This window comes from Neolamprologus brichardi, chromosome 13 (assembly GCF_056152115.1).
Source record: "Neolamprologus brichardi isolate AB-2024 chromosome 13, ASM5615211v1, whole genome shotgun sequence".
NCBI lineage: Eukaryota > Metazoa > Chordata > Actinopteri > Cichliformes > Cichlidae > Neolamprologus > Neolamprologus brichardi.
The window spans coordinates 32,668,560-32,695,245 of record NC_142116.1 but is presented as its reverse complement, the minus strand read 5'-3'; the positions used below and the strand labels follow the sequence as shown (position 1 = coordinate 32,695,245).

The following is a 26,686-nucleotide window of genomic DNA, read 5'->3' as shown; positions in this document are numbered from 1 at the left end:
GTTTGGAGGTTATTGTTCTGGGGTGATTTTCATTATTTCTTCAGTTCACCTGGAAGGAAGCGGTGGATTAATTGTTTGGAAATCTTGGATTGGATTTAATCTTTCCGTCAGCTTCCCACCTCGGGAGCGCTGTCTCCTTGAGCTGGCCTTTTGCAGCAGTCAGTGAAAACAAAGTGTTTTCGTGCGATTGTGTCCATGTAGTTTTACATGTTGGTTGGCTTTCAGTCATCATCATCATCATCATCATCATCCATGAAGTCCTACCGTGTAATAGCATTTCTGGGACTACAACCCATCCTACTGGCAGTTTTCGCTCCAGCTTTAAGCTCAGTGCTGTGCAATAGCTTGATTTACACTTCTCACATATACACGTCTGTACCGTCTGTAAGTTCTGGTGAGCACAAACAGCATGTAAATCTCTCGCTCAGCTGGGAGCGCTGTCTCTGTTGTCCTCTGTTTATGCTAGAGGAAATCGCTCCCTCCCTGGGCCACTCTTGCTTCCCCAGGCTTCAAATGCATCTTTTAACTTGTGCACAAGGATTCAAGAATCTCCGAGGTAAAGCCAAATTCAGTTGTTTCTCAATGTCAGCTGAAAATAACAGGATGTCAAAAAATAAATGAATCTGAAATCCTCTGATTGTCTGTACCTCTCGTTCTCCCCTTTGGCTGAATGGGGGGAAAAAGCTTAAGTGACCTTCTTCTGATAGGTTAAAAATATATTAATAGCCTTAAATGCTTTGCAATCTTCTTCGATTGACAGAGAGATGGCGATCCACTGCTTCCACCGCTTCCTTAAGTAAGCCAAGAAGCGCTCAAGCATAAATACTAACATTCAAGGTCATCTTCCATCAACATCTCAACACTGCAGAAGGTGAGGAGATATTTCTCACCTTAGGCAGTAGACCATTTGTTCTGTGCAACCAACCTATATGGAGGAGGAGGAGGGGGGGGGGGGGGGGGTCATCTCAAGTCATTTTATTCACCAAAAAAAACAAAAACATGTATATTTGCAGCCATTTGCTCGTAGTTCACTCTCGGGGAAACTAGCCTAAATCTAAAAGTGCAGTGATAACATCTTCTTAGGTCGTAGAGGCAAAGCACCAGGACACGTTCCTCCCTGGACGCAGAAGTGGACAGTTAACTGGGAGCAATCAACATATCCCCAGCACTTTCCCATTTGTTTTGCTCTTTCAGTCAGGGTTCAAACTATCTGCATTAATAACTTCAGGTCCAAAGAGACGTTATTTCCCAAAAGTCTGACCTCCAGCCCTCCTGCTCAGCGTCCTCCTCAGTCATGTTGGGCATCATGACGGCTCCAAAGCTGCTCCATCCAATATTGATCTCTAGTTGCGCTGCATAGCTTATCAGCATTAGGGTGTTTAGGTTTTTATTTCCAACTTATATTAATCTGTGTAAGTTGTAGTAGACGTGTATTTTCAGGTTTCAGCTGAGGGGCTCAGGGACTTATTGGCTGGGCCTGGATGGCGAGGCTCACCCCCAACACTGCTTTAGCAGGGCGGTACACTCAGCATGGCTCGCACATATCTGCACGAGTATTTCGTATGGAAGTCTATTCAGTCCATCAGTCTTTTATTTTTTATCCGTTTTTATTCCATAGTTAATTAATCCTCCTTCCTGCCTTTGACAACCAGCTTAGTGCCATCAGACACCAGCAAAGAGAAAAGCTAGTGACTCATACTCACTCTCCCTGTCTGAGGCTTCCTCCTCTCATTAGCATCAGTTTCTCTTATTAAGCCTTTTGTATATGTTCAGTGTCTGTCATGCTATCAGTCATGTACTGATTATTATCCTATGTAAGGACAGCAGAACTATTTCCATGATTATTCTGAGCAGATTATTAACAGTGATGTGGCTAAAAGGGGATTTATGTCTTTAACAGATTATTTGTGGATATTACAATAAAATGATGTTAGAAAACGAACCCTACAATACTACTATATATGGTTAGGATTAGGGGGAAGTGATGGCGATGATTCAGCATTAGTGTGACTGATGTAACGCAGGAATATAAAGACATTAAAAATCCACCAGTGTGACGTCTCACTTACTGACTTAGGAACAAACTGTATTAACAATGAACAGCATATTAAGCGCTGCATGCATTAGCAATGACATTTGGTACAGATGTAAAACAACAACAGAGTCCAGTAAAAACTCAGTTTGAAGCATTGAAAACCAAAACAATGCATTGCTGTCGTTCCAAAGACCAAAGCAGCAGCTACCATTCAAACCAAATCAAGTTCTGAGTACATCAACAACAAAATAATAAAACAGCAGTTTTTAACACGTGATGTCTGATCTTAACTCTCGAGCTGTAGATAAAAATGACACATGTTTCCTGTAAAATGTGAAGTGTTACATAAGAGCTGATAACGGGGTTACAATGAGGACAGTTAACTGCTGATAACGTTGGTGATCGGACTTCATCTGCTGCTCGGGCCTTTTCGTCTCTATCAGCACAAGAGACACTGACAGTGAACCCAAGAAACAACAAACAAGTATCTTTACATTCCTGTCAAATTCAAATTCAAAGAAGCAGAAAAAACAAAAAAACATCAACAAAGAATTAAATACAATCAAATTTCAATTCCCTGAAATGAAACAAACATCAAACAGTATAATAATCACGTAGACGTGAAACAAGCAGAGACAGTAGCTGGAAACAACAGTTAGCAGTTCTTTAGAGCCTCGGTTTATTCTGCGTTCACACTGTGAGCAACAAGAGAAGCACTTTGTGATTCACACATGAGACGAAAGAGTTGTTCTGTCTCTAATTAGCCACCTGCCAGTTTTAGCCTCTCTGGTTTTTCATCACATTCAGTTTGTAAAGTGAAAAATGCTCTAACATCACCGGGAACCCAAAAGACTCAGTGAGCAGCCCTCAGTGTGAACACGCAGACCTCCACCACTCTATTATTACATTTACAGCTGAAGTCCTGCCAACTACAGTTTCAGGGACACATGAATGTGGCGCGTCAGCCACAGATGTCCCAATAAGGCATGGTTTATACTGAGAGCAGTGCACAAACATGATACCTCCTGCAGACATTTTAAAAAGATCCTCGTCATTATTAAAAGCGACTCCCCGTGTTTCCCATCCCTGGACCCACACCCACCTATCCATACAGGAGAGCATTAGTTTCAAGCCACCCATAAGAAAAAGTTCAGACTGGCTGAGATCACAGGCCCGACACCACCGCGAAAATGAGCAGAGCCAGGCCTGAGAGGAGGTGGGCGTGGGGACAGGACAGTGTGGAGGAGGCATCCTTCTGCACCATCATACCAGTCCCTGCAACACAGAGAGCACATGGTCAGCGCACATGTGGACAGTACTGATTGAAACAGCATTAGCTAACTAACTAACTAACCCAACCCTAACCCTGTCACAGCTATGGAGGACAACAAGAATAAAAACGTTACATCTCCTGTCTTGACCTTCATTGATAACCAGCATGCACTAAACTGCTAACATTTAAAGCCATAAATGTTATAATGTTATAAATATGCTTATCAAACCATATCTGTGAGATAGCATGGCCTTGGATAGATGTCAGGTTCCAGGGGTCGTTTTTCTTCTGTATAACTATTTATTGATAAGAGCGTACGTGCATGGAATAAAAGTGCTGTAAACATGTAAAAAGGTGGGTGTCTGTAGCTCAGGTGGCAGAGCAGGTCAGCTAATCAGAAGGTCGGTGGTTCGATCCCAGGCTGCCTCCTGGCTGCATGCCACATATCCTTGGGCAAGATGCTAACCCCATGTTTGCCTACTGGTGGTGGTCAGAGGGCGCCTGTGTCCGGCAGCCTCGCCTCTGTCAGTGCGCCCCAGGGTGGCTGTGGCTACAATGTAGCTGCCATCACCAGTGTGTGAATGTGTGGATGACTGAATGTAGTGTGAAGCGCTTTGGGGTCCTTAAGGACTAGAAAAGCGCTATACAAATGCATTTAACATTTAAAAAGGTGAAGAGAGTTTGTGTAAAGGCTTCTCACTGGTCCCTGAGAGTGCACAGTAAACATATTTTTATACACAGTCCCCAACGTTAACAGGCTTCAAATGAACTGGACAGCTGACCAATAACCAGATGCATGTGCAGGTGAGGCCTTTTCACTGTCATCTTGAATATAAGCGAAGGAGCCAATCACGAGGCTGGAAAAGCTACAAAAACTTTCTAAATCAACCTCAACCTTTAAAAAGCGATGCACTGGCCAGCAGAGCAGCCTGAAAGACCACAGAGGAGTAAAGTGACAGCTAAAACAAGTCAAGAGGAGGTGAGTGTATCACTGAGAGGCTCTGAAATCAAGAAATGCCTCCACGAGTGGAAGTACAGGGGCACAAACTCCATGTGGCTGGTTACCCTCAAGAAGACCAGACCAGTCATAGCTAACAGAGTCTGTGCAGTTTAGAAACCAAACTTCAGACTGCGTGGAGACGATGCTACAGCAGAGGCGTGTTGGGAAACCACGAAGCAAATCTGAGCTAATGTAACACAGCCAGGTAGCAAAAAGTGTTTTTCCTGTCATTATTTGCACTATTTTGTAACTTTTGTAACTAACTATTAACTATTAAAGCAGAGAAATATATGGTTTGTGCTTCCTGATTCGTCACCTGAATCCCGGGACACGATAATCTCGTGTGCTGGCCCGTCCCCGCCCTCGCCCCATGACCAAATCTCCAACACAATGTAAGCGTTGTCTTTGGGCAGCGGCAGGCTCACTGATGTCTTCGTCTTGTCCAGAAACTTCAAAGCTGCCTGGTCCTCGTGCTTGTACAGAACCTGGAAACAACATTTTTACAGTGTTTATCTGTTGGTTTGATAAAAGTTATCTTTGGGTGATGATAACATGATACGAGGCTTATAAACAAGATCTTTGACTTTGTTTTACAGCCAGTTTATTAGTTCCCATAAATCCAAGATGAGGTGACCTGTTTCACGATGAACCTTAGCGAGCATGAGCACTGCAGTTACTCCAAGACACCTGCTCAGAAGCATAAACATGACAATCCTCGAGTCCCTGAATGCTGGATGAAAAAGAAGGATTTTCCCCAGGAAAACATTTTTATATTCCAAATCACAGCACTGCTAACTGTCCAGCTGTGAGCTCTGATCGCAGGCTTGCTCTTTTCTTATGATCGAGTGTTACAAAGTCAAGTACTGTAAACTGTGCTACATGCAAGTGTCTTTAAGTTCTGACCACCAGTGTTGGGGAGTAACGGAATACATGTACCGCCGTTACGTATTTAAAATACAAAATATGAGTAAGTGTATTCCGTTACAGTTACCGTTTAAAAAGGTGGTATTTAGAATACAGTTACTTTGTTGAAATAAATGGATTACACGGCGGTACTTCCCTGTTTCATATTGTGGCGGGTCAGGACTGTTTGGGTTTTGTTTGACAGCTACGTTCTGTTGTTCCAGGCGGCAGCGTTACGGTTACCATGGTTACAGGGTGACGCTCTCTCTCTGCGTGTTTCCTGGGTGAGAGAGGCCTTCTTGTTGTTGTTGTGCTAAGCTAACAGGCAGAATGCTACAGGTATAGCTCTAAAGAATGTAGCATCATGGGCAGTGTAGTCCGTGCTGCAGGGAGAATGGACTGCCATACACGTTATGTGTCTGTGAGCGAGGGAGGGAGAAAAAGGAAAAGTACGAGCTGTCATCGAGCAGAAACGGGAGCTGGAAGCATGTAAATATAATAATAACCACTGCAGCCAAGAAGAGAGCCTGACGAGCCCAGCTGTAAGTAAGCTATTAAGACTCGACTGTACACCGTGTTCGTGTTTTCCTCTGAAACAATAAGTTCTGTTGGAGCAGCCTTTCAACGCCTCTCTCTGTCTCTGCTAGCAAAGTTGACCCAGACAACAAAGTAAAGCTAGTTTTCGGCTACGAGCCCGACACAGAACCCACCGTATTAGCCAGAGGTCCCTTTACTACGGTTCGGAGCCGCGGACCTTCAGTAACAGTAATAAATCACAGCAATAGTACATTCATGTAGTTGTAAACAGCATGATAATATATTAAGTAATCCAAAGTATTCAGAATACGTTACTCTCATTGAGTAACGTAACGGAATACGTTACAGAATACATTTTGGGGCATGTAATCTGTAATCTGTAATGGAATACATTTTAAAAGTAACCTTCCAAACACTGCCGACCACAAATACAGATTCAAATGTATAAAACATACTAACCACCTCCTCCCGTACAGCGGAGTGACCGAACACGTTTAGAAATGAACAAAAGCTGGAGTTTAACATGAGCACAGATCAAATGTTGTTGGAGACTTGCTCAGACTTTCCTGCACTTGGTCGAGCAGCCAGTGTAGACCACAGCATCCTGCTGACCGATATTCCAATCCCACTACAATCCTTTCTATTGTGATTCCCAAGCATGCAGGTGGGTGATGGGTGACAGTGTACTCCATATGAATATTAGGAGAACATAACAATGTTCTCAGGGTCACAATCATCTAAGATTTTCCAGGTGAAACTGATGATGCTTTAGCACAGAGAGTGCTCAGGACTGAATAAGACCAAATAGACTGATCAGGAAGGCTGGCTCTGTGATTGGCTGGTGTGACGCTGCTGGTACAGGGTAGTGAAAGTGTATCACAGCTGATCCTGACCGTCTGCATCACCGGACAGGCAGCAGCTTCTGCAACAGCCTGGCTCAGCTGCAACGCGCTTGCCTAGCAAACACTCGGATTATTTCTCCACATGTGGGATAAATAACAAAAGTCTTATTTCGATTCATGACTCACTTTGTAGCCCAATATGGCTGACTCGTTGTGCATGGCTGTCACTTGGTCCCATCTCACGGTGACGCGCGAGCCGTGAGCCTTCCACGACACACTGCCCGGAGGACGATTGGGAGCTGAGGAGGAAAACACATTTCAAAAGAATCAAGTTAAAACCTTTCAGTAGAAACGATGCATATAACAGCAGCCATGTTCATATGTATCACTGTGAGGGTACTGAGCCAGTGTCTCTATAACAGAGTCCCAGCAGACAGAGCGGTTAGAGGCCTACACCGACTGCTGCAGCCTTACAGCTGCTTCATGGATGTAGCTTCCAAACATTTGTATCTGAGGTGATTAAAGCTTCAGATCTGCTGGATTATATTTAAGCAGAGTAACCTCTCCTCTACAAACACGTGGTTCACTCAGTCAGCAGAAGTGAAGCAGGATGGTTTCCCTGTCGGGCATCACTGTGCGGGGGCGGCAGCTCGCCTCCAGGACAGAAACATTAATTAATCTGAGTTCAGATTTTGATGAGCTGTCATTAAAAATAAGTCCTGACATGAGTCACTTAAAGATATAAAATATGTCATTTATGATTAAATTACAAGTGTTCATGATATTCTCATTATCTGAGATTATTGGACATTTCATCTGCATAATTCAAACAGTCATATCGTCTGAAGCTTTGTGTGTCTGAGAAGCAGAAGACTGCGGTGTGAGAGCTTCTTTTCTGTGAGCGGCGTTTGTCTTTGTGTTACGTGCTCTGTGCTGTGCTCATCTTTCTAACAGAGAGACCCGTACGTGGTTTCCTGGTGGTGACGGCGGTGCGTGGCGAGGGCGGTCCTGTGCCGGCACTGTTGTATGCCAGAACAGCGACGTGGTATCGAGTGCTGGGTCGAAGTCCGGACACCCTGGCTGTCGGCTCCAGGCCCGCCGTCCTCACTCGGTCCGCTGCTGCTTCTCTTTCATGCTGCCGCCAGTACCGGATCTGTTAGCGCACACAATGACACGTCGCTACAGATCTCTCTAAACGTCTTTCTGCAGCTTATATACTCTTTTTAAAGCGTCCTTGGGTTTCTTCAAAGGTGTTATTATTATTAATGTTGTCTTATAAACTCCATGTACTCAGAGCCTTCACTTTTAGACACACATGCTGTCCACAGCACAAGTTTGAGATAACACAAGATTTTATAAAACCATCAGACTGTCATTGTCTGTATTATTTCCTCCACATATATTTTCCTGCTGTTTTTAAGCTCATAGTTTGGTATAAATAGATGAAACATGGCTGCACCCTGTGGATCACTCAGTAACTGTGGCTCAGTCACAGACGTTCACTCTTTAATGAGCACACGTACTGTGAGCATGCATGTATGTGCTCCTGCTCCAGCTGTCTGTGTGCGATCAATGTGTCAGGTTATTTAGCTAAATGTAGCAAATGTGAGTTTCCTTTGATATTTTCCTGCATCTGTTATCAGAACATGATTTACTGAAATGTGTCCCTTACTGTGGTGATTTAGGCCGTTTACACACAGTTATCACCTAAGAGACGAGCTTTTTGTGACTGCATATGTTTGATAGTTACAGGCTGTGCTGCTTTACAGGGATGAAGTCAGAGCTCGTCACCTCGTATCCTCTCAGGATGCCATTGGCGCTGAGCTGCTGCACAGGCTCCCAGGACACCTGGATCTCAAAGGCGGACAGCGCCGTGGCGTTGATGCTCGAGGGCCCCACGGTTGGCTCTGTGAGGAGTCAGAGGTTAAAAGGTTAGGAATGTGCAGTACGTGCACGGTCTCACATAATATATAATCTTACAGTGCTGCAGCTTTGCTGACCATGTCCTTGCTGTGCTGGATTAACCAGCACATATATATCAGCTTTCATTATTTTAATCCTCTTTACATGGACTACTACCATCAGTCCAGTGGTTACTGACTGTGAAGCTTTCTAAAACTGTGGCTGCCCTCTAGTGGTTACAGGAAAGACTGCAGGTGGGGTTACATTAGAAATCTTCTTGTGATCTTCAGAAACACTGGACACTGACGCCTGCCTGCTCTCACTGCCTGCCATGTGCGTGGATCTGAAATGTTGTTTGTCTCATTTCTCTAATTATAAGAGTATGGACCTGCAGGTGCAGTAGTTGGCTCATTCATGTCATTTAAACCGAACGCTGTGCAGGTGAGCTCAGAGGCTGATCAACGTTTACAGTAAACCACAGTCGACATCTTCGTGTGCACAAACATGTCCACCACAAACTACTTCTGTACGCAGTGATGCAGTTAGAGCAGCCATTGAAAGTAGCAGTTAGACACTGGGAATATCTGCCACAATGATGATCAGCTGAACGTCGGCGTTACTCACCTTCCTCTGCAGAGTGCACCACAGCGACCTGGCTAAACGGGCCTTCTCCTTTGCGGTTATAAGCTTTGATCTTCACTTCAAAAGGCGTGTACGCTGCCAGACTGCTGTTGTAGTGAACATATCGGGAGGACTCTACACGTGGAACTCGCACCTCTGTCCATGACGATGCGTCCTTCTTTCTGAACGCCAAGATGTACCCGAAGCCGTCGCCGTTCTGGTATTCTCTGGCCATGGGCTGGAGGACAAATTCAGACGTTCACACCAAGTCTGAGCTGTCCCAGTAACACCATCATGATCACAGTGATATCACAGTACCTCCAGTGCTGATCGTGGTTAACTGCTCGTGTTTCTGTCTAATTGAATCTCTGTACGTGTCTTATACTGTTTCCCACTTTATTTTGGTAGTTATGTATAACTACCAAAATAAAGTAGGAAAGAATCTAATTTAACTTGTACTTCAGTTCATTCCTGAGGAAAAATCACTCCACTCCTGGTTTTACTCATCTCCACGTCATTCCAACGACATGAACCCAAAACAAATAAATGATCCTCAGGTTTTTGAACAGAAGCAGATCCACTGGGATTCGTTTCACTTCCTGTGCCACCGTTTTGGGTCTGGCCCCAGAGTGGACAATTAACACCCGATCTCATTAGCACTGCCTCTAAAATCACAGTATCTGTTTGTACTGTTTGACAATAATCTGGCCCATAACACTGAAATGAAACAGTAACAACTAAACTGATACGAGATTAAATCTGACTTGAATGAAACTAAAAGAAAATGACTGTTTGTTAACAAATGAATGAAAAACATACAAACTAAACTCATCTGTTTGGAAAACAGAGAAAACCCATCTGGCCTTTCCACTCACCGTCCATGTGACAATGAGCTCATCACGGTCTCCTCCTCCACCGCCCAGTCCACTCGGGGCCACAGTGGGAGCTGAGGGCCAACAGGACAAAGACACAAGATGAGTGTGGATCAACGTAGCGCAGTATAGGTGCCTTTGAAAGCTAGAAAATACTGCTTTCAAGAGACAGTGACACACCACACACCACATCTTTTTAGTATTTATATCCTCTCAGAAAAAATAGAGCACTTCTTCATCAAATCAGTGAAGCTTCCAGCTGAGGAGAGCGGGTTGTTGATCATATGCGTCAGTGTTGATGAAATGAATAACTGGCTCTGCACACGGGCGTATTTTACTGCCTGTGACATTGTTGAACGCAAGCGGTTTGATGGTCCGGCGAGGAGGATGCACACACCTCTACGGTGCAGCGGCTCCATCCTTGGACCTGCTGTCAGACCCTACGCTGGTTCCTCCTGGTGCATGAGGATGTGAGAGCTTCCACTTCCTGGATGATGAAGGCATTGATACAATGAACTTGCCTCCAAGCTCACCACACCTCGATCCAACAGAACATCTTTTGCACATGTTTCTGTACCTACGAGCTTCCAGCCTGAGCTCAGGGATGGTCCAGACCTGGGAGCAGATGATCAGGACACCATCAGGCATTTGGAATATGTCCGGATTGGCACACACAGCACATGGAAGCCATAACTGTATGTTAGATATAAGATCTTGGATGGCAGAAAACTTTTTACAGCTTAACCAGGACAAAACTGAAGTTTTAATCGTCGGTCCTGAGGCTCAGAGAGAGAAACTCTTGTCTAAATTACAGGCATTTTCACTATGTCCTTCACTACAAGTGAAAAACCTGGGTGTTATTTTCGACTCTGAGCTTGGTTTTATCCCACATATTAAACATGTAACCAAAATCAGATTTTATCATCTAAAAAATATAGCCAGAGTCCGGCCTATTCTCTCTCGGGCCAACACGGAGATGCTGATGCTTTTATTACCAGTCGCATTGATTACTGTAATGCCCTGCTCTCTGGTCTTCCTAAAAAGAATATTTCACCTTTACAACTTTTACAAAACTCTGCAGCTCGTGTGCTGACGAAGACGAGAGGGCGGGCCCACATTACACCGGTTTTAGAATCACTGCATTGGCTCCCCGTGTGTTTCAGGATCGATTTTAAAGTTCTTTTATTGGTTTTTAAATGTCTTAATGGTCTTGGGTCTTCTTATCTCTCAGATCTGCTTTTACCATATGAACCCTCGCGGACCCTGAGGTCCTCTGGTACTGGCCTTTTGATTGTCCCTAAAGTCAGGACACATGCTCACGGAGAGGCAGCTTTTCAGTGGTATGGTCCTCGTCTGTGGAACAGCCTGCCGGAGGAGCTCAGGGCCGCAGAGAACGTACATGTTTTTAAGAACAAGACCACCTTTTTAATTTGGCTTTTACTTAACGTTTATTTATTTTACGCTTATTTATTCTATCCTGTTATTCTATTGTTAATTTAGGTTTTACCTAATATTTATTGATTTTATTCTTATTCATTTTTTAATCTTCTTACTCTATTTATATTTATATTGTATCCCGTTCTTATTTATTTTATCTTTTTACCCAGTATATACTCTTATTAGGTCATATCTCCAGTGTTTCCTCAGAGGGCGCTCTCTGCACCGGGGCTGTGATCGACCGTGGCCGCTGGGGCTCTGGGGGTCCTCTCAGCCTGGCTGGGGGGCTTCTTTGCCTCCCTCCTGCTGTGTGCCCAGCCTGGAGGCTGCAGTCTGTGACCGGCTTCCGGTGCAGACGGCTCCCCATGATAGTGTTTCCTCACTTGGCTCATGCGTACCCAGTCCAATTTTACTTTTTAAGTGTGCGCATGTGTGTGTGTGTGTGTGTGGGGGGCTGCTTTTAACCATGTAAAGCACTTTGTGCTACATTTATTTTGTATGAAAAGTGCTTTATAAATAAAGATTGATTGATTGATTGATATAAACTGGATATAAGCTGGAGTGGAGAAGCAGCTGAAACGTTGACGGCCCCGACGTCAGAGTGACGGAAAGGAAAAGTACGTGGGGTGCGTTCATTTCACACAAATGATGTAACACCAGATCTCAGTCCGACAGAGGTCCTCTGGGATGTGACGGGAGCTGACACATCAACTGCACGATGCTACGATATCAGTCCGGGCCAAAGGAACCGTGGTGAAGCTGCCAGAAAGAACTAAGGCAGCTCCGAACCAGTAAAAGCATTAATGAAGTGGCAGATGACCCTTACTGGTTCTGGTGTAAACATCTGGTTCATGAACAGCTGTCTAAACTACCTCAAATGTGCAACTTACCTGCTTGCAGTGTCCGAATGATGTGGGAAGGCATGCTAGGCTCTCCGCTGCCCAAGATGTTGCTGGCAATAACCTGGAATTCATAATCGGTCCAGGGAACCAGTCCCGTCACACGAGCTGACTCTGCGTTTCCTTCAATGTTCACTGGATCTGCACAGTGAGGAAGCACGTTTATTTCAATCAAAAACACTGAAAGTTTTACCAACACTGTGCTAATGTATGAACACAGTTCATTTTAATAGCCAATGAGCCGATGAGTGTGTAACTGACACTAATGCTGCACAGGTTTCATGTATGCGCTTCAATCAGAAACGTGCAGGTGTTTATAAAGTCTGACATGCAGACGGACAGCAGCACGTTCTTCACTCCTGGACGTTTACACATCAGAGTTTCATCTTCAGCATCATTCCCTGTTTCACAGTGTGAGTCTGCTGTTGTCAGAGGGCTTGCTAACAGGGGCTCATCTGTTTGTTGGGGTCTTTCTCTGGGTCTTTACCTTAAAATATAAAGTGTATGTATGTGACTGTACGTGATTCAGGGCTGTACACATTTAAACTGTCCTGACAAACATGTCAGTGTGTTATCTACAAGATCTGATAAATGATAATACAGAAAACCGAGTTATGTATAATGATGTTGGAGAGGCTGGAGTGTGTGCTACTGACCGAGTCTCTGAGCAGGAATGTGATGACAAAGCTGAAACACCAACATCAGTCTGACATCTCAGAACAGTCGATAAAAACTCCGTGAGCATGAAATCATTTTGCTGCATTTGTGTTATCATTGTGTTGTTACTGTGCTTTTTGTTATTACTAGAAGCACAACAAGAATACTTTCGTTCAGGTGTTAAAGACACACCTGTCCTCATCTTCCTCCACTCAGACGACAGAGGAGAGCGGCCCATGATGACGTATTTGCCGATGGGACTGTGGTTATCGTAACCACGGCTCCACCGGAGCTCCACTGATGTCTCAGCCACGTTCTTCACCAACAAACCTCCAGGAGGTCCCGGAGGTCCTGTTCAAACCAGAGACAAACATGTGACACAATCTCCACATCGACACAGTAAAGTAGTAAAGGTTGGTTTACCATAACTCACAAAGTGTCAGATGTGTGCCTACTGCTACGTAGGTGCCAGATCCTTACTTTAACACCAGGAGGCGCTATGCTAACTGCAGACTTATTACAGCTGCACAGGTTGAGCTACTCCTCACTCCCAGTGAAACCTGTGATTCCTTTTCTCCTTTACTAATCCACCTCCTCTTATCTTCTTGCTTTTGTGTGACTGCCTATCTGATCATTGCTCCGTGATTATTCTTGTCCAGCAGCTTTAATAAACACAAGCTCTGAGTTTATTAGGATTCTGGTTGGATTCACACGTGATGAAAGGTAAGTGCTGTCTTTGAAAAACACGAGTGTGACAACTACAATTTTATCTTTTTTAAAAACTACGATGTAAGTGAGTTTAATGACATTTGCTTTCATTAAAACAGAAAGCGATCATATGAGTCTCTTTGCCCTGAAGCTGTCTTCCCATGCAGTGTTAGCTTACAAACATCACACGAATCCATAGACGGGACCCTCACAGGTAACGCTTGGCAATAGTGTGATCTAACACTCACAAGCATTATAATCTATGTTCAGTTCAATTCAGCTTTATTTATACAAATCACAACAACAGTCACCTCAAAGTGCTTTACGTAGCAAAACAAAAACAGGCCTTATCATGTAAGTGCAGAGCAGTGAGAGTGTGACATCAGCTGTTTTACCTCGAACCACCAGCTTGGCTGAGGCTGCGGCGCTGTCCACCACAGTCTGAGCTGTGCACACGTACGAGCCCGCCTGGCTCAGCTGAGCCCTCACAATCAACAGGTCACCAGTGTTTTCCTTCTGGAAGGACACACACACACACACACACACACACACAGACACACACACACACACACACACACACACACACAGAGAGAAAGAAAACAAATGACAGTGTGTAAGTGGACTTCGGTCATTCTGAGTATATTTGGGGAATCGGATTCCTGAAGAAAACTGGTTCCCAGCAGTGTTGCTAACTTAGCAACTTTGTCGCTATATTTAGCGAGTTTTCAGACCCCCTTAGCGACTTTTTTTCTAAAAAGCGACTAGCGACAAATCTGGGGACTTTTTCTGGTGTTATTGGAGACTTATTTATGACGACTTTTTGACGTGAAAGCGGGTATCGCTTTTACTCTCAACAAGCAGCGGTGCTGCCGGGGGCACCTCACCCGTGCTAAAGCGCTCACGGGCGGAGGATAGTCCTCCCCCAGCTGCTATCAGGGAGACGTTCACACCTGTGCGTCCAAACTGCAAATGAATTGCGCATGAGCGAAGCCGCTGCTCCCGCACTGACTGTAACGCAGTCAGTTCTTCTTTTGTTAAAAACTACTTATAAACACACACACAGTAACTCCCCCAGAGTGCCAATTTCGGGTCACTTTTGCCGGTGTCGTGCCAAAGTAGGTATCCCCGACAGAATTTGTTTCCCCTGTGCTGGGAGCACGCAGCAAGTACTGATGTTTTCATTTTGTGAAAAAGTGAAAAATGAGTATCATTACATTACCATTCAGTTTGAGGGTTACAACAGAAAATTATATATTTATTGCTCACGGGGTATCAGATGGGATTATTTTAACAAACCATTAACATTTTGGCTGATAACTATTTTTATTCTCCTATAACTTTACTATATAAAGAGCTAAATCCTCCAAAGTTTCAGGAGTAATGCGTCATAATAAGAAGTGTTTGTGAACAAAAAATCAGCAATGTGGGATACTGTTTGTCCGTGATTCACACAGGGGGAACAAATTGTGGCAGGATCAGCCTGATATTATTTGTATCCCACTATAACTTCGTTGTATAAAGAGCTAACATCTCAAAAATGTCAGGAGTAGTTAGTCATTATAAGAAGTGTTTGTAAACTAAAAATCAACAATGTGGGATACTATTTGTCCGTGATTTGGACAGTCCAGCGTGTGCTCCCGATGCAGGGGAAACAAATTCTGTCAGGGATACCTAGTTTGGCACGACACCGGTCCAAGCCCGGGTAAAGGAGCAGGGTTGGAATTGTGACATTAAAAAACAATAATTGCTAAAAGAAATTTAATTTGTAGTTCTAAATAAATTCTAACTGCATTTAGTTTATTACTCACTCTATGTCTCTTCCACGATGTTATTTATCTCTCCAACAACGTAGGTTACAATTACATTAGCATGACCACTTATGCAAATTAGGTGATGACGTCATTTAGCGACTTCTAGCGACTTTTAGGACAGCCAATACCGATTTTCCTTACTGAGGAGTTGGCAACACTGGTTCCCAGAAGTCCAATTCCCACTTATCAGTTCTTGCGCTCTCACTCTGATCAGCTGATTTCATTTCGGGTGTCAGCGGAGAAAAACAGTGACGCAGTCCAGAGCGTGGAGATAAAAAACGTGGAAAAGCATCCAGGACCGAAACAACTGCATATGCTGATAACACAACTTCAGTTCTTTGCAAACATCTGCACAGACCAAGAACCCAGAGTGAAAGCTGAGGGAAAGCGACCCGGAACCGACTGGCTAAGTGATATCGATACTGGAGGTTTAATACAAAGAACATATTTATTATGAGGAAAACGTGTTTCTTCAGTGCTCAGGTCATGTGCATTCAAAAGCTTCAACTGGAACTTAAACATGCTAAAGAACAGCTAGGTATGCAGCATATCCTTAGCCCTGACAATAGCTAGCCAAGACACTGCAGCCAGTTTTAAGCTAGTTCAGGGGTCACAACCTTTAAGACCAAAGAGCCGTTTGGAGCCGGTTTCCACGCAAAAGAAAACTCTGGGAGCTGCAAATACTTTTTAAAAGATAACACTGTTATTGTTTTTTACCTTTATGCTTTGTGTGAACAACTAAGGTGTGTTGCTTATGAAACCCATGAAGTGCTACAGAGAAAATTACATTTTATTTATGTAATGAACACATTTTGAACTCTTAAAGAAATATAACAAAAGGAAAGCTGAACTAAAATGATCCAGCAAACACAAACTGCTGTGAGCCGCCCCCCTTATATCGCCTTTGGAGCCTTGACCTGACTTTTAAAAAATTATTGGAAAAAAGATATAAAAAATGAAAAATAGATATTTGCAGAATTCTGCCTAAATATGTATTTTACCTGGTTAACGTGTGTGGCGAGGCGTGGTCTGCAGCGCCGCTGCAGGGGAGATGACACACCTGAGCGGCACCTGCAATCACGCCTCGCCGCCTTAACGTCTGTGCTGTTGTGTTGGTGTGTGTCGGGCTGTGAGCTGCAAAGCTACAGCCGGCTGTGTGCGTACAGCAACCGTGTGTGAAAAGTGGTCAATAAAGAGATGCTGAAAAGCGTGTTCATGCAAACATCGTCGGGTCTGCTGTGATATGTTTACAATAAGACTTATGGTCCTGAACCTCTGCACACAGCGTCTGCAGATCGAGGCTGTTTCTTGAGTGAAGAAGAAACACCCAGTGCATCATGGGAATCCCCGGCAGCCTACACCTATTGCAGCATAACTAAGGGAGGATTCAGGGTCACCTGGTCCAGCCCTAACTATATGCTTTAGCAAAAAGGAAAGTTTGAAGCCTAATCTTGAAAGTAGAGATAGTGTCTTGAAACCTTGATGAAGTTAAATATCACAGTCTCAAGAGTGAATGATAGAAGTTACCAAATCAGAATGTTCTGCAGGCTTTCAAACCTGCACTGGTACTAATATAGCACTCCATTTAAATACTCAGAGTTCTTTCCACTACAAGTCACATACATCCAAGCATACACACTCAGGAATACTTTGACACAGAGACAGGAGGAGCTGGAGATCGATCGACCATCCTCCCGATTGGTAGGCAAGCTGCAGTATCTTCGCAAGAACCTTCTTTTCAGCACAAACATTATAGGACTCACCCCCTCCACCCGATGGTAAGGCCCAGCAGAGTTCTCCAGGTCCAAAAGGACACCATTGAGAGACCACGTGAAGGTAAGATCCATAGCTGCATCATGGGAGGCATGGCACTGGAGCGTCACGTTCTCGCCCTGATTTATGTCGGCATTAGAAGGCGCCAGCGTGATCTTGGTGGCATCTGTGAGGGGGTAAATGGTAAATGGTAAATGGCCTGTATTTGTATAGCGCTTTTACTAGTCCCGCCTAGGGACCCCAAAGCGCTTTTACACGTCCAGTCATCCACCCATTCACTCTCACATTCACACACTGGTGGAGGCAAGCTACAGTTGTAGCCACAGCTGCCCTGGGGCAGACTGACAGAAGCGAGGCTGCCATATCGCGCCATCGGCCCTTCTGGCCAACACCAGTAGGCGGTAGGTGAAGTGTCTTGCCCAAGGACACAACGACCGAGACTGTCCGAGCCGGGGCTCGAACCGGCAACCTTCCGATTACAAGGCGAACTCCCAACTCTTGAGCCACGATCGCCCCAATGGTCAATAGTTCTGATTAGCAAGACCTTGTCCAAATGTCTGAAGATACCAAAATAAAAAATAAACAAGTCTGACAGTTTGGAAAATGTATTCATAGATGTTCTTGTGTACCATTCAAATGCTTAAGGATGCTCACAAAGGACGGCCAATCAGGACCTAGTTTTATGATCACAGGTCCCAGTATTCCCACACAGTCAGCTTATGTTAGCACAAAGAACGAATGGAGGAAACATACAATTCAAAGCACAGCTCCTACCAACCCCTAGAGCAGTAATCCAACATGATGTTGGAGCTTTGAAATATGTAGCTTTGAAATATGCTGATACTGCAGGTAATCCAGGTAAGCAAACCCCAAAGAGTGGATTGTGTTCATGCATGGAGTCACTTGGATGAGTGATGAAACGTTTCTCCCACTTTGTGGGGTAGCTTTAAAATGTTGTGATATGTCTGTTATTTGGGCTGGCTATCTGTCAGATCCCAACTGAGAAACAGCCAAGGCAATGCAATCCAGAGGAAGTGTCGTTTTAGGGTGCGGACCCATTGTTTTGTGTTTGTTATTTCTTTTTAGATTCGGGGATTTTAGATTTCTTGAGCTTTTCTGAGAACCCTTTGTTTGTCTCTCGTTGCTAATTATTGTGTATGTGAGTTTCTTTTTTTCTGCCTGCCTGTGTCTGCATTTCTCCTTCAGCACTCACTAAACACTAACACGAGTACAATAACCTCAGTTTGATCTAAACTAAGAAGCAGAAAGTTAGCGGCCATCCAGGTCTTTATGTCTTTAAGACATTCCTGCAGTTTAACTCATTGGTGTGTGTTATCTGGCTTCATGGACAGATAGAGCTGGGTGTCATCTGCATAGCAGTGAAAATGTATTTAACCTTTATTTAACCAGGAAGATCCCACTGAGGTTAAAAACCTCCAAGATAGGCAGCAGCAGGTGTCTCACAGTAGAGAAATGACTCCATTAAACACAGGCAGCAACAACACACATGGAAAAATAAATAAATAAATAAATAAATAAAATAAAATTCAATAAAATTCAAATAAAAATAAAAAAAATAGTTAAAACGACAATAAAATATAATTGAAACAGTTGCATGTTATGGGCTTGGCCTCAAGGATTTGTAGTTTAGATTTAAAAGCACTTAATGAAATGAATTCAGTCATTTTCCTCCTGCAGTTTGTTCCAAGTCGAGGGTGCTGAATGGACAAAAGCTCTTTTACCAAGGTCAGTTCGGGCAAATGGAGCAGAAAGCAACAAGTAACCATGCGGACGAAGAGAATACCGACCAGCATGTTTCATTACAAGCAGGGAACATAGATAAGAAGGCAGCAACCCAAGTATCGCCTTATATATAAAACTGACAGTGAACCCTGAGTTCCTCCTTTTGTATTCATCAGAGTGAATGTTATATATGTCTCATGCTTGATACAGTCGAAGGTTCAGGACCACTTTGTTCTATTCATTTACGAGAATGCGTTTTCAAACATAATCACATTTTAATGAAATAATAAAAACAATTCATGGACGAGTGTCAGAAGAGAACACAAGCAATCCAAAGTTAAGCTCATCTCGAGATGATTATAGCGACTAGCAAAAGGAACAAAGGCTTCACCTCACTGACATGTGGCATGAGGTTGTTTGTTACTTATGGCTGAGTTGTTGGGTTGTGTACCTCTCACAGACAGGTGTCCAGTGCTGTTGGCTTTGCCCAGGTAGTTTTCAGCAAAGCAGGTGTACTTTCCTTCATCTGCTCTGCTGATGTTATAAATCCACAAGATGCCATCTGGAGTTACTGTGATTCTGAGAAAAGACAATATAACCCTTACTTTAATCTAAAACACTGTAAAATTTAAACATAATCACCGTTCATACATTATTGACAGAACCTGAACATTATATGGCTCATACAAGTAGTGTCTGTGTTTGTACAGGGAAAACTTAACTTATTCCAAGTTGTCTATGGAGCTTAGAAAGAAAGAAAGACAGCGACTGGACTTCTTAAAGGTTGGTGAAGACATTTCTTTCCTCGCCTAAGAGGTGTGTTCAGTGCTAAAACCAAATGTTTAAGAGTCCCAGGTATTTAAACTCTAGAGGGGTTGACCCTTTAGTCGATACTATTTATCATTTACCTCATCACAGGAGCCAAGCTGTCATTTCCACCAGAGGTTTCAGTTAAACCACTGTGAGCCCTTCTCCCACCATGTGACCTACACTTAGACTTATCAGTCTTTTAATCTGATAGTTAACATTGATGCCCAATGCTGGTAAATGACTGTGTCCTAAATGTTATGCAGCTATCTCCCACCAGATGGAGCGCTGTTGTTGAGAACACCACATGTGTGTTTATATATGCATGATCTTTTTAACACTAACAGAGTGAGATTGTAGATAAAAGTTAGCACACTGTCCCAAATGTAGCTAAATCCAGTGGAGTGGTTTTGGTTGAAACTCATTATTGGTTATTATCTTTAATTATTTTATTTTAAAAGATATAATTTTTAAGCAACATTGTTGGTTTTAATGTAGTTTAACCCAAACCACTCCACTGAATTTAGCTAGTAGCTAGCGCGCTGATTGGAGGCCAAAACAGCTAATCAAAATTTTTGTATCCAAGTCTGTGATTGGTTGGTTTTGTGGCACATTTCTAATGGTGCACAGAGAGTTGAGCGTGCACGGAGCAGAGATGGTGAGAGCGACACACTGAGAGCAGGTCTGCAGAGATCTGAGGGAGAGCAAATGCTAACAACTGATCGAGATGGATTGTCATTGTGTGTGTATACGGATAATAGACAAACACTGAAATACATTTCTTAAATCCAGACTGAAGAAGTCAGTTTTATTCGCTCAAATAGGGCTGGGCCGTATCATACCGTTCACGGTAACACCGGTATAACGTTAGGCAATGATAAGAAAATGAAATATGGCGATAGAATATGGGTAAAACGCCAATGCGCAGTGCCTTTGTTTACATACGCACATGGTGGAAAAGCATGGCGGCAACACAGAATGAGAAGAGCGAAAGCGGATCGTTGAATGAAACACATGAACCTGAACTGGTTTGTAAAAATGCTGCAGCTTCACTGGTGTGGAACTGGTTTAGCTTTCGTCCGTCAGATACACAACAAAGCACTATTTTTGGTAGCGCATGGTAGCGGGCCGTCGTTATTACCGTGTTGTTTGGAAAATACGGCGCACTTAAAATCAATCCATTGATTTTTCTGAAAGTCGACAGAGCCCCTTATAATCCCGTGTGCCTTATGTATGAACTCTGGTTGTGTTTACTGACCTCAAAACGATTTTATGTGCACGGCGCTCGAACATCTGTCAAATGTTTCAGTACGACTTTGCTAAGCTACGAAGCCGCACCGCTTGATGGATTGTCGGAGCATTACGGCTATCGTAGGCGGAGCCTCGCGGAGTGATACGTGCTGTGCTTCAACATAATGTTACTGTATTGTGTGTGTATAACCTCTTTTTAAGTGTTGTGAATATTATACATGGTTATGCTGAGGATATGTCGGCCAGTTTCTACTGGAAATGCCTTTTGGTTAAACTGTCAGTGAGGAATTTGCATTTGCACTGTTAAATTTTTATATTTTTACTTTAAAAAAACAGCTGCTTGTTTAAGTGAAAATACATTGATGGTTTTCTTTGCACTAATAAAGTTGAGGAGTTGTAAAGTATTTTGTCTCACGTCAATTACATTGTCAGTTATGTCGTTATCGCAAATTTCCAAATATATATCGTGATAAATATTTTTGGCCATACTGCCCTGCCCTACGCTCAAATTAAACTTTTCTTTGCTCAAATTAATTTTCTCCCCAAAATGCAATGTTGGTATACAGGCACAAAAATAACATCATATAATAATATGTAAACATTGTCCATTAAATTGTTCTTAGTGTTTCTTAGTTTCAGACTCAAATGTTTTTCCTCATTTAGTCAACTAAGAAATTGGTCACCAGGAACATCCAACCGCTGGTGGTAATGACCCACGCCTTTTTTTCACACCTTGGCTCATGTAATGAGGCACATGATTAAAACAGGTCAACAACACTCTTAAGGGACAATTAGGGCTTCAATCCCTGGGACTGGTTTTAGATCTAAAGAAGCCTCTTGGATGAATCCAGTCGGTTTCTTTCCAAGCTCCAAACTACTACGACCTGGATGACTGAGAATCTGCACAGACTTATTCCAAAGCTTGAGCTCTAGGGTTTAAAGTTTGTCTGCTATTATTGTAGCCAAACAACTTTGAATTCACACCATTTGCAGATGAGTTTTTGAAAGAATGACAGACTTACATATATCATTAGGTGTATAATTGTACACCACTAAAGTGAATTTTAAATCAAACAATCAATATGCAATCTACCGTACTTTTTGGACCATAAGGCGCACCGGATTATAAGGTGGACTGTCAATGAACGAGTCTGTTTTCATACATAAGGTGCACCTGATTATAAAAGCATTCAACTTCAGCATATGTATGTGAACAATGTATGTGCCTCCCATGAAAAAGAAAAACACTCAAAATAAACCAATGTTTACATATTATTATATGGTGTTATTTTTGTGCCTGTATACAAACATTGGATTTTGGGGAGAAAATTAATTTGAGCAAAGAAAAGTTTAATTTGAGCGTAGGGCAGGGCAGTATGGCCAAAAGTATTTACCTGATTATAAGGAGCATTAATCAAAACAAAACAGTCAGATAAATCAAACTTTATTCAACTCATTCTTCTTGCTTCCTCCACTTCTGTAACATTGATTCATTAATGCTGAATTCTCTCACAGCTGCTCTGTTCCCCAGGTGTTGCAGTATATTAATGACTAACCTCGTATTGTGGATGAATAATCTCAGTTGTTCTCCTGACTGAAGTTTGGTCCGTTTACAGCATCCTGCCGTGCGATTGCATTTGTCTCTAACCATCAGGAACCCTCACGTTAACTTTTATCGAGTGGAAGAAAGTTAGCGTTCATCCTCCAGCTTCACTGTTTATGTTATGCTAACGTAGCTGTGTCGCTAGCAATCACGTAGCACATCATTATCTACCAGCTAGCCCAACTTCAGTAACCCTACAAACGTCACTGCTGTTTAGTTTTCTGTCTTCATTTATGTTGGAAGTGGTAGCAGAGCAGGACGTTTGAATTTTATCAGAAATCTCTCAGTCAGAATATGCTATATCATGTTTAGGTGGAAGCTAGCGAGCTAACTTCCTGCTAACTTCTAACTCTGTTATATTTAATAAATCCTGTTTTCATGGATGCCTGAATGTTAAACTTCATAGTTACACCTAGTAAAGCAGCAACAATAATCATTTTATTACAGATGGAAGAATTTAGACAGTTTTTAACTCTCAGTGATGCTGCAGTGATCGTTTGACTTTAGGACCTGAAGCTGACAGAGTTTAGGACCCAGATTCCTCCGTGAGGCTCCTGACTACAGCCAGTGTTGCCAACTCCTCAGTAAGGAAAATCGCTATTGGCTGTCCTAAAAGTCCCTAGAAGTCACTAAATGACGTCATCACCTAATTTGCATAATTGGTCATGCTAATGTCATTGTAACCTACGCTGCTGGAGAGAGAAATAACATCGTGGACGAGACATAAAGTGAGCAAAAAACGTCCTAAATGCATTTAGAATTTATTTAGAACTACAAATTAAATTTCTTTTAGCAATTATTGTTTTTTGTAATGTCACAATTCCAACCCTGCTCCTTTACCCAGGCTTGGACCGGCAAAAGTGACCCGAAATAGGCACTCTGGTGGAGTTACTTTGTGTGTGTGTGTTTATAAGTAGTTTTAAACCTGATCCACAAAACAGCATAAGAGTAAAAGAAGAACTGACTGCGTTACAGCACCCGCTGCTTGTTGAGAGTAAAAGCCATATGCGCTTTCACGTCTTTTTTTTAGCGACTTTTCTTAGCAAAAAAGTCGCTAGGGGGTCTGAAAACTCGCTAAATATAGCGACAAAGTCGCTAAGTTGGCAACACTGACTACAGCAGTGTCAGTGTTGCCAACAATCAGTGTTGCTCCAACAATCCATCAAGCGCTGCGGCTTCGTAGCTGAGCAAAGTCGCACTTAAACATTTTTGACAGATTTTTGAGCGCCGTGTAGCACAGAAAATCAGTTCGAGGTCAGTAAGCACAACCAGAATTCATACATAAGGTGCACTGTCGATCTTTGAGTAAATTAAAGGATTTTATATATATAATCCTTATATTGCGGAAAATACGGTAAGTGCACACTTTAAATTTAAATTCAAGGTATTTAACAAAGGTACTATATTAATTGTTATGTAATTACAGCCAATTTTGTACATTGTCTACCATCTCCAAAAACTTAAAATGAACAAAACTGTCTCTGTCTATATATTGTTTTTTAAGTATAGGTTATATATACTTGGCTACTCTGACTGGTATGATGGACTCCTTTACTTGCATCTCTCTGGACCTCGTGTTGAAAGTTCCATTAAAAATAATAATATACAAATCAATGAGTTCAGTGCTTGGAACAACAGATATTTTATTGTGTCATTTATCATAGAATAGCATGGGAACAGGCCTCAGTAGCTGTGAAACTGCTTTCAGTTGTTCTTGTACTATTCATGGAATAGAAGCTTACAAAATTGAAAGACCAAGCAGCCAACGTTCTTTTGCAGCCATCTGTGTGCATCACACTTTGGCCTGAGATACTACATGAGGGTGCACAAATAAATCAGTGCTAAGATCGACTTGACCATGGTAGTTGACCATACATGCTGTTTACACTGCAGTATGAACTGTAACACAGGCTTAGCTAGGGGAATACCTGCTGCTGTTGGTGAGCAACTCTGTTCCACGACTCCAGAACAGACTGGGCTTCGGGGCAGCTCGAGGGCGACAGTCAATCATCACCTGTCCCCCTCTAGCTGCTGGGATAAGCTTCCTTACTGGATTCAACCGGAAATCTGGAGCCTGAACTGAAAGGAAGAGACACACAAGGACAGGGGAACAAAAGAGAGTGGTGCATTGCTGTCTATTGTATCTCCTGTTTGTTTTAATCCAAAGAAAAATTAATGAGGTTTTTCTACACGTAATGGCATGCTTTTAATATGTTGTCTTTAGGAATTATCAATACACCTTTTTACAGGTAAAAGTAGAATAGATTGAAGTAACAAGAGTCCTACTCCTAGGCCAGTAACTAAAGAAACAGGTATCTATGTGTATCACATAGACATAAGTGAGAAGCTGAGACAGTGACAGTCAGTGAGAAGGACTCTCGCTAGGGTCAACCCACAAAAAGTTACTGGACCAGACAATATAGCTGGAGGTGTGCTCAGAGCCTTTGCCGACCAGCGGACATTTCCAACATCTCCCTGAGCCAAGCTGTTGTGCCACAGTGCTTTAAAAACACCACCCACTGAACCCACTACAGTTCACATACCACACAAACCGATCAATGGATCTCAGGTTGGACAGGATCCATCACACTGAGCACAGGAACCGTGTTCGACCGCAGACCAGAGGATTGTGTGGAGCACATCGTTGGCAGCTCTCTACCCAGTCTGTGGACATTTATACCTCATGCTGCATTCATAAAGCCACTACCATCATAGCTGATCATAGGATCATAGGATGCTAGGGGGGCAGTGTTGAGCTTTTGTTACCTCGTGACTACACAAGCCAGGAAGTACCAACGACCGGATTTGGTGTGTGGTAGTAACAGGTTAAATTTTTTTTTATTATTTGAATATATATGAGTGCTTGTGTATAAATACACAAACAATACACACATGCTTTCATGCTTTCAGTTGTGTAATTTAAGTGATCTAGTAGCTCTGTTTGGAAGTTCAGTTAATGCTAGAAATGTGTTTTGGAGTTTGTGCATGCTTTGTCTCTAGGGGCCACTGTAAATATTTATATATAAACATATATAAATAAAACCACTTTTTTTACGTTAGTAATTCCTTTTGTGCATAATTTCATATTGTTGTTGATAATAAATTAATTAAAGCAACAAAACAACCTGAAGAGCCGGTTGGGAGCCGAAGGTTCCGGCTCTTTTTAGTGAGCCGAGCCGAAAGAGCCGGATCTCTAAAAAGAGCTGGAAATCCCATCGCTAATTCTTACTCTATTTCTATTCAAGTACAATACTGTTGTACTTATTCGTAGTTGATCTTGTTTCTGTATAGTTGTATGTATGTATTTGAATTTCTTTCATTTTACAGTTTGCACCTTTGATACAGGACGACGATATTTCACCCGACTGTATACTTGAGTGTATACTGTTGGGTTGACAATAAAAACTTGACTGCTTGGCTTGAGAATGAAAAGTCTCTACCTTGGACCCTGAGCTCAGCAGTCGAGTAGATGGTGCCGTGCTTGTTTTCAGCCACACATTGGTACATGCCAGAATCCTCCAGAGCGAGGTTGATGATTCTGAGATGAACTCCATTCACCTCCACACGATCCTTGAGGTCCGAAGGAGGTAAAGAAGAGATAAAGTTACAGAGAGCACCGATCTGTGACATGTGTAACAAAGCATGCTGTACAGTACTGCATTATTCAGTTCATTGTTTGCAGAAATAACTAAAGTAACTATTAAACTATTAAAGGACAAAAGCCATGCACGCAGGTGTTCTTAGGTCAAATCATTAACTGAAGCACAGCGTTCCTTATTTGTCTGATTATGCTTTGGCTCCTTTTTTCACTGCTTTTAAGAGGCAGTATCCATGGTTGGGATCAAGTCCCTAATAAATAAGGAACTTATGAAGCCCTCTCCATATACCCCACGCCCCATTTTAAGGAGTTTCAAATTTTAAAGTTTTTTGACCCAACGTTTTAAGTTTGAGTTTATTTTGTTCATTAGGTTATCTAAGTTATTTGTTTATTAGATTCCCCTTGTGTATCCAA

The 26,686-nt window shown here is 42.7% G+C and overlaps 1 protein-coding gene across 2 annotated transcripts in view; it reads right to left on the bottom strand.

Annotated features, from left to right (window-relative positions):
- Positions 1 to 2,065: 2,065 nt before the first annotated feature.
- Positions 2,066 to 26,686, bottom strand: part of cntn2 (contactin 2) — a 53,279-nt gene continuing 28,658 nt past the window's right edge. The window contains exons 10-23 of one of the 2 annotated variants that reach the window (XM_087850464.1): positions 26,115 to 26,244; positions 24,603 to 24,753; positions 19,465 to 19,592; positions 17,261 to 17,436; positions 14,082 to 14,202; positions 13,171 to 13,329; positions 12,313 to 12,462; positions 9,989 to 10,059; positions 9,117 to 9,351; positions 8,382 to 8,497; positions 7,557 to 7,743; positions 6,777 to 6,889; positions 4,625 to 4,793; positions 2,066 to 3,310 (exon numbers count right to left, since the gene is read on the bottom strand). In XM_087850464.1, the coding sequence (XP_087706590.1) occupies positions 3,201 to 3,310; positions 4,625 to 4,793; positions 6,777 to 6,889; positions 7,557 to 7,743; positions 8,382 to 8,497; positions 9,117 to 9,351; positions 9,989 to 10,059; positions 12,313 to 12,462; positions 13,171 to 13,329; positions 14,082 to 14,202; positions 17,261 to 17,436; positions 19,465 to 19,592; positions 24,603 to 24,753; positions 26,115 to 26,244 (2,016 nt within the window). In that variant the 3' untranslated portion in view covers positions 2,066 to 3,200. The remainder of the gene's footprint in view (positions 3,311 to 4,624; positions 4,794 to 6,776; positions 6,890 to 7,556; positions 7,744 to 8,381; positions 8,498 to 9,116; positions 9,352 to 9,988; positions 10,060 to 12,312; positions 12,463 to 13,170; positions 13,330 to 14,081; positions 14,203 to 17,260; positions 17,437 to 19,464; positions 19,593 to 24,602; positions 24,754 to 26,114; positions 26,245 to 26,686) is intronic. The other variant, XM_087850465.1, reaches the window with a different exon arrangement.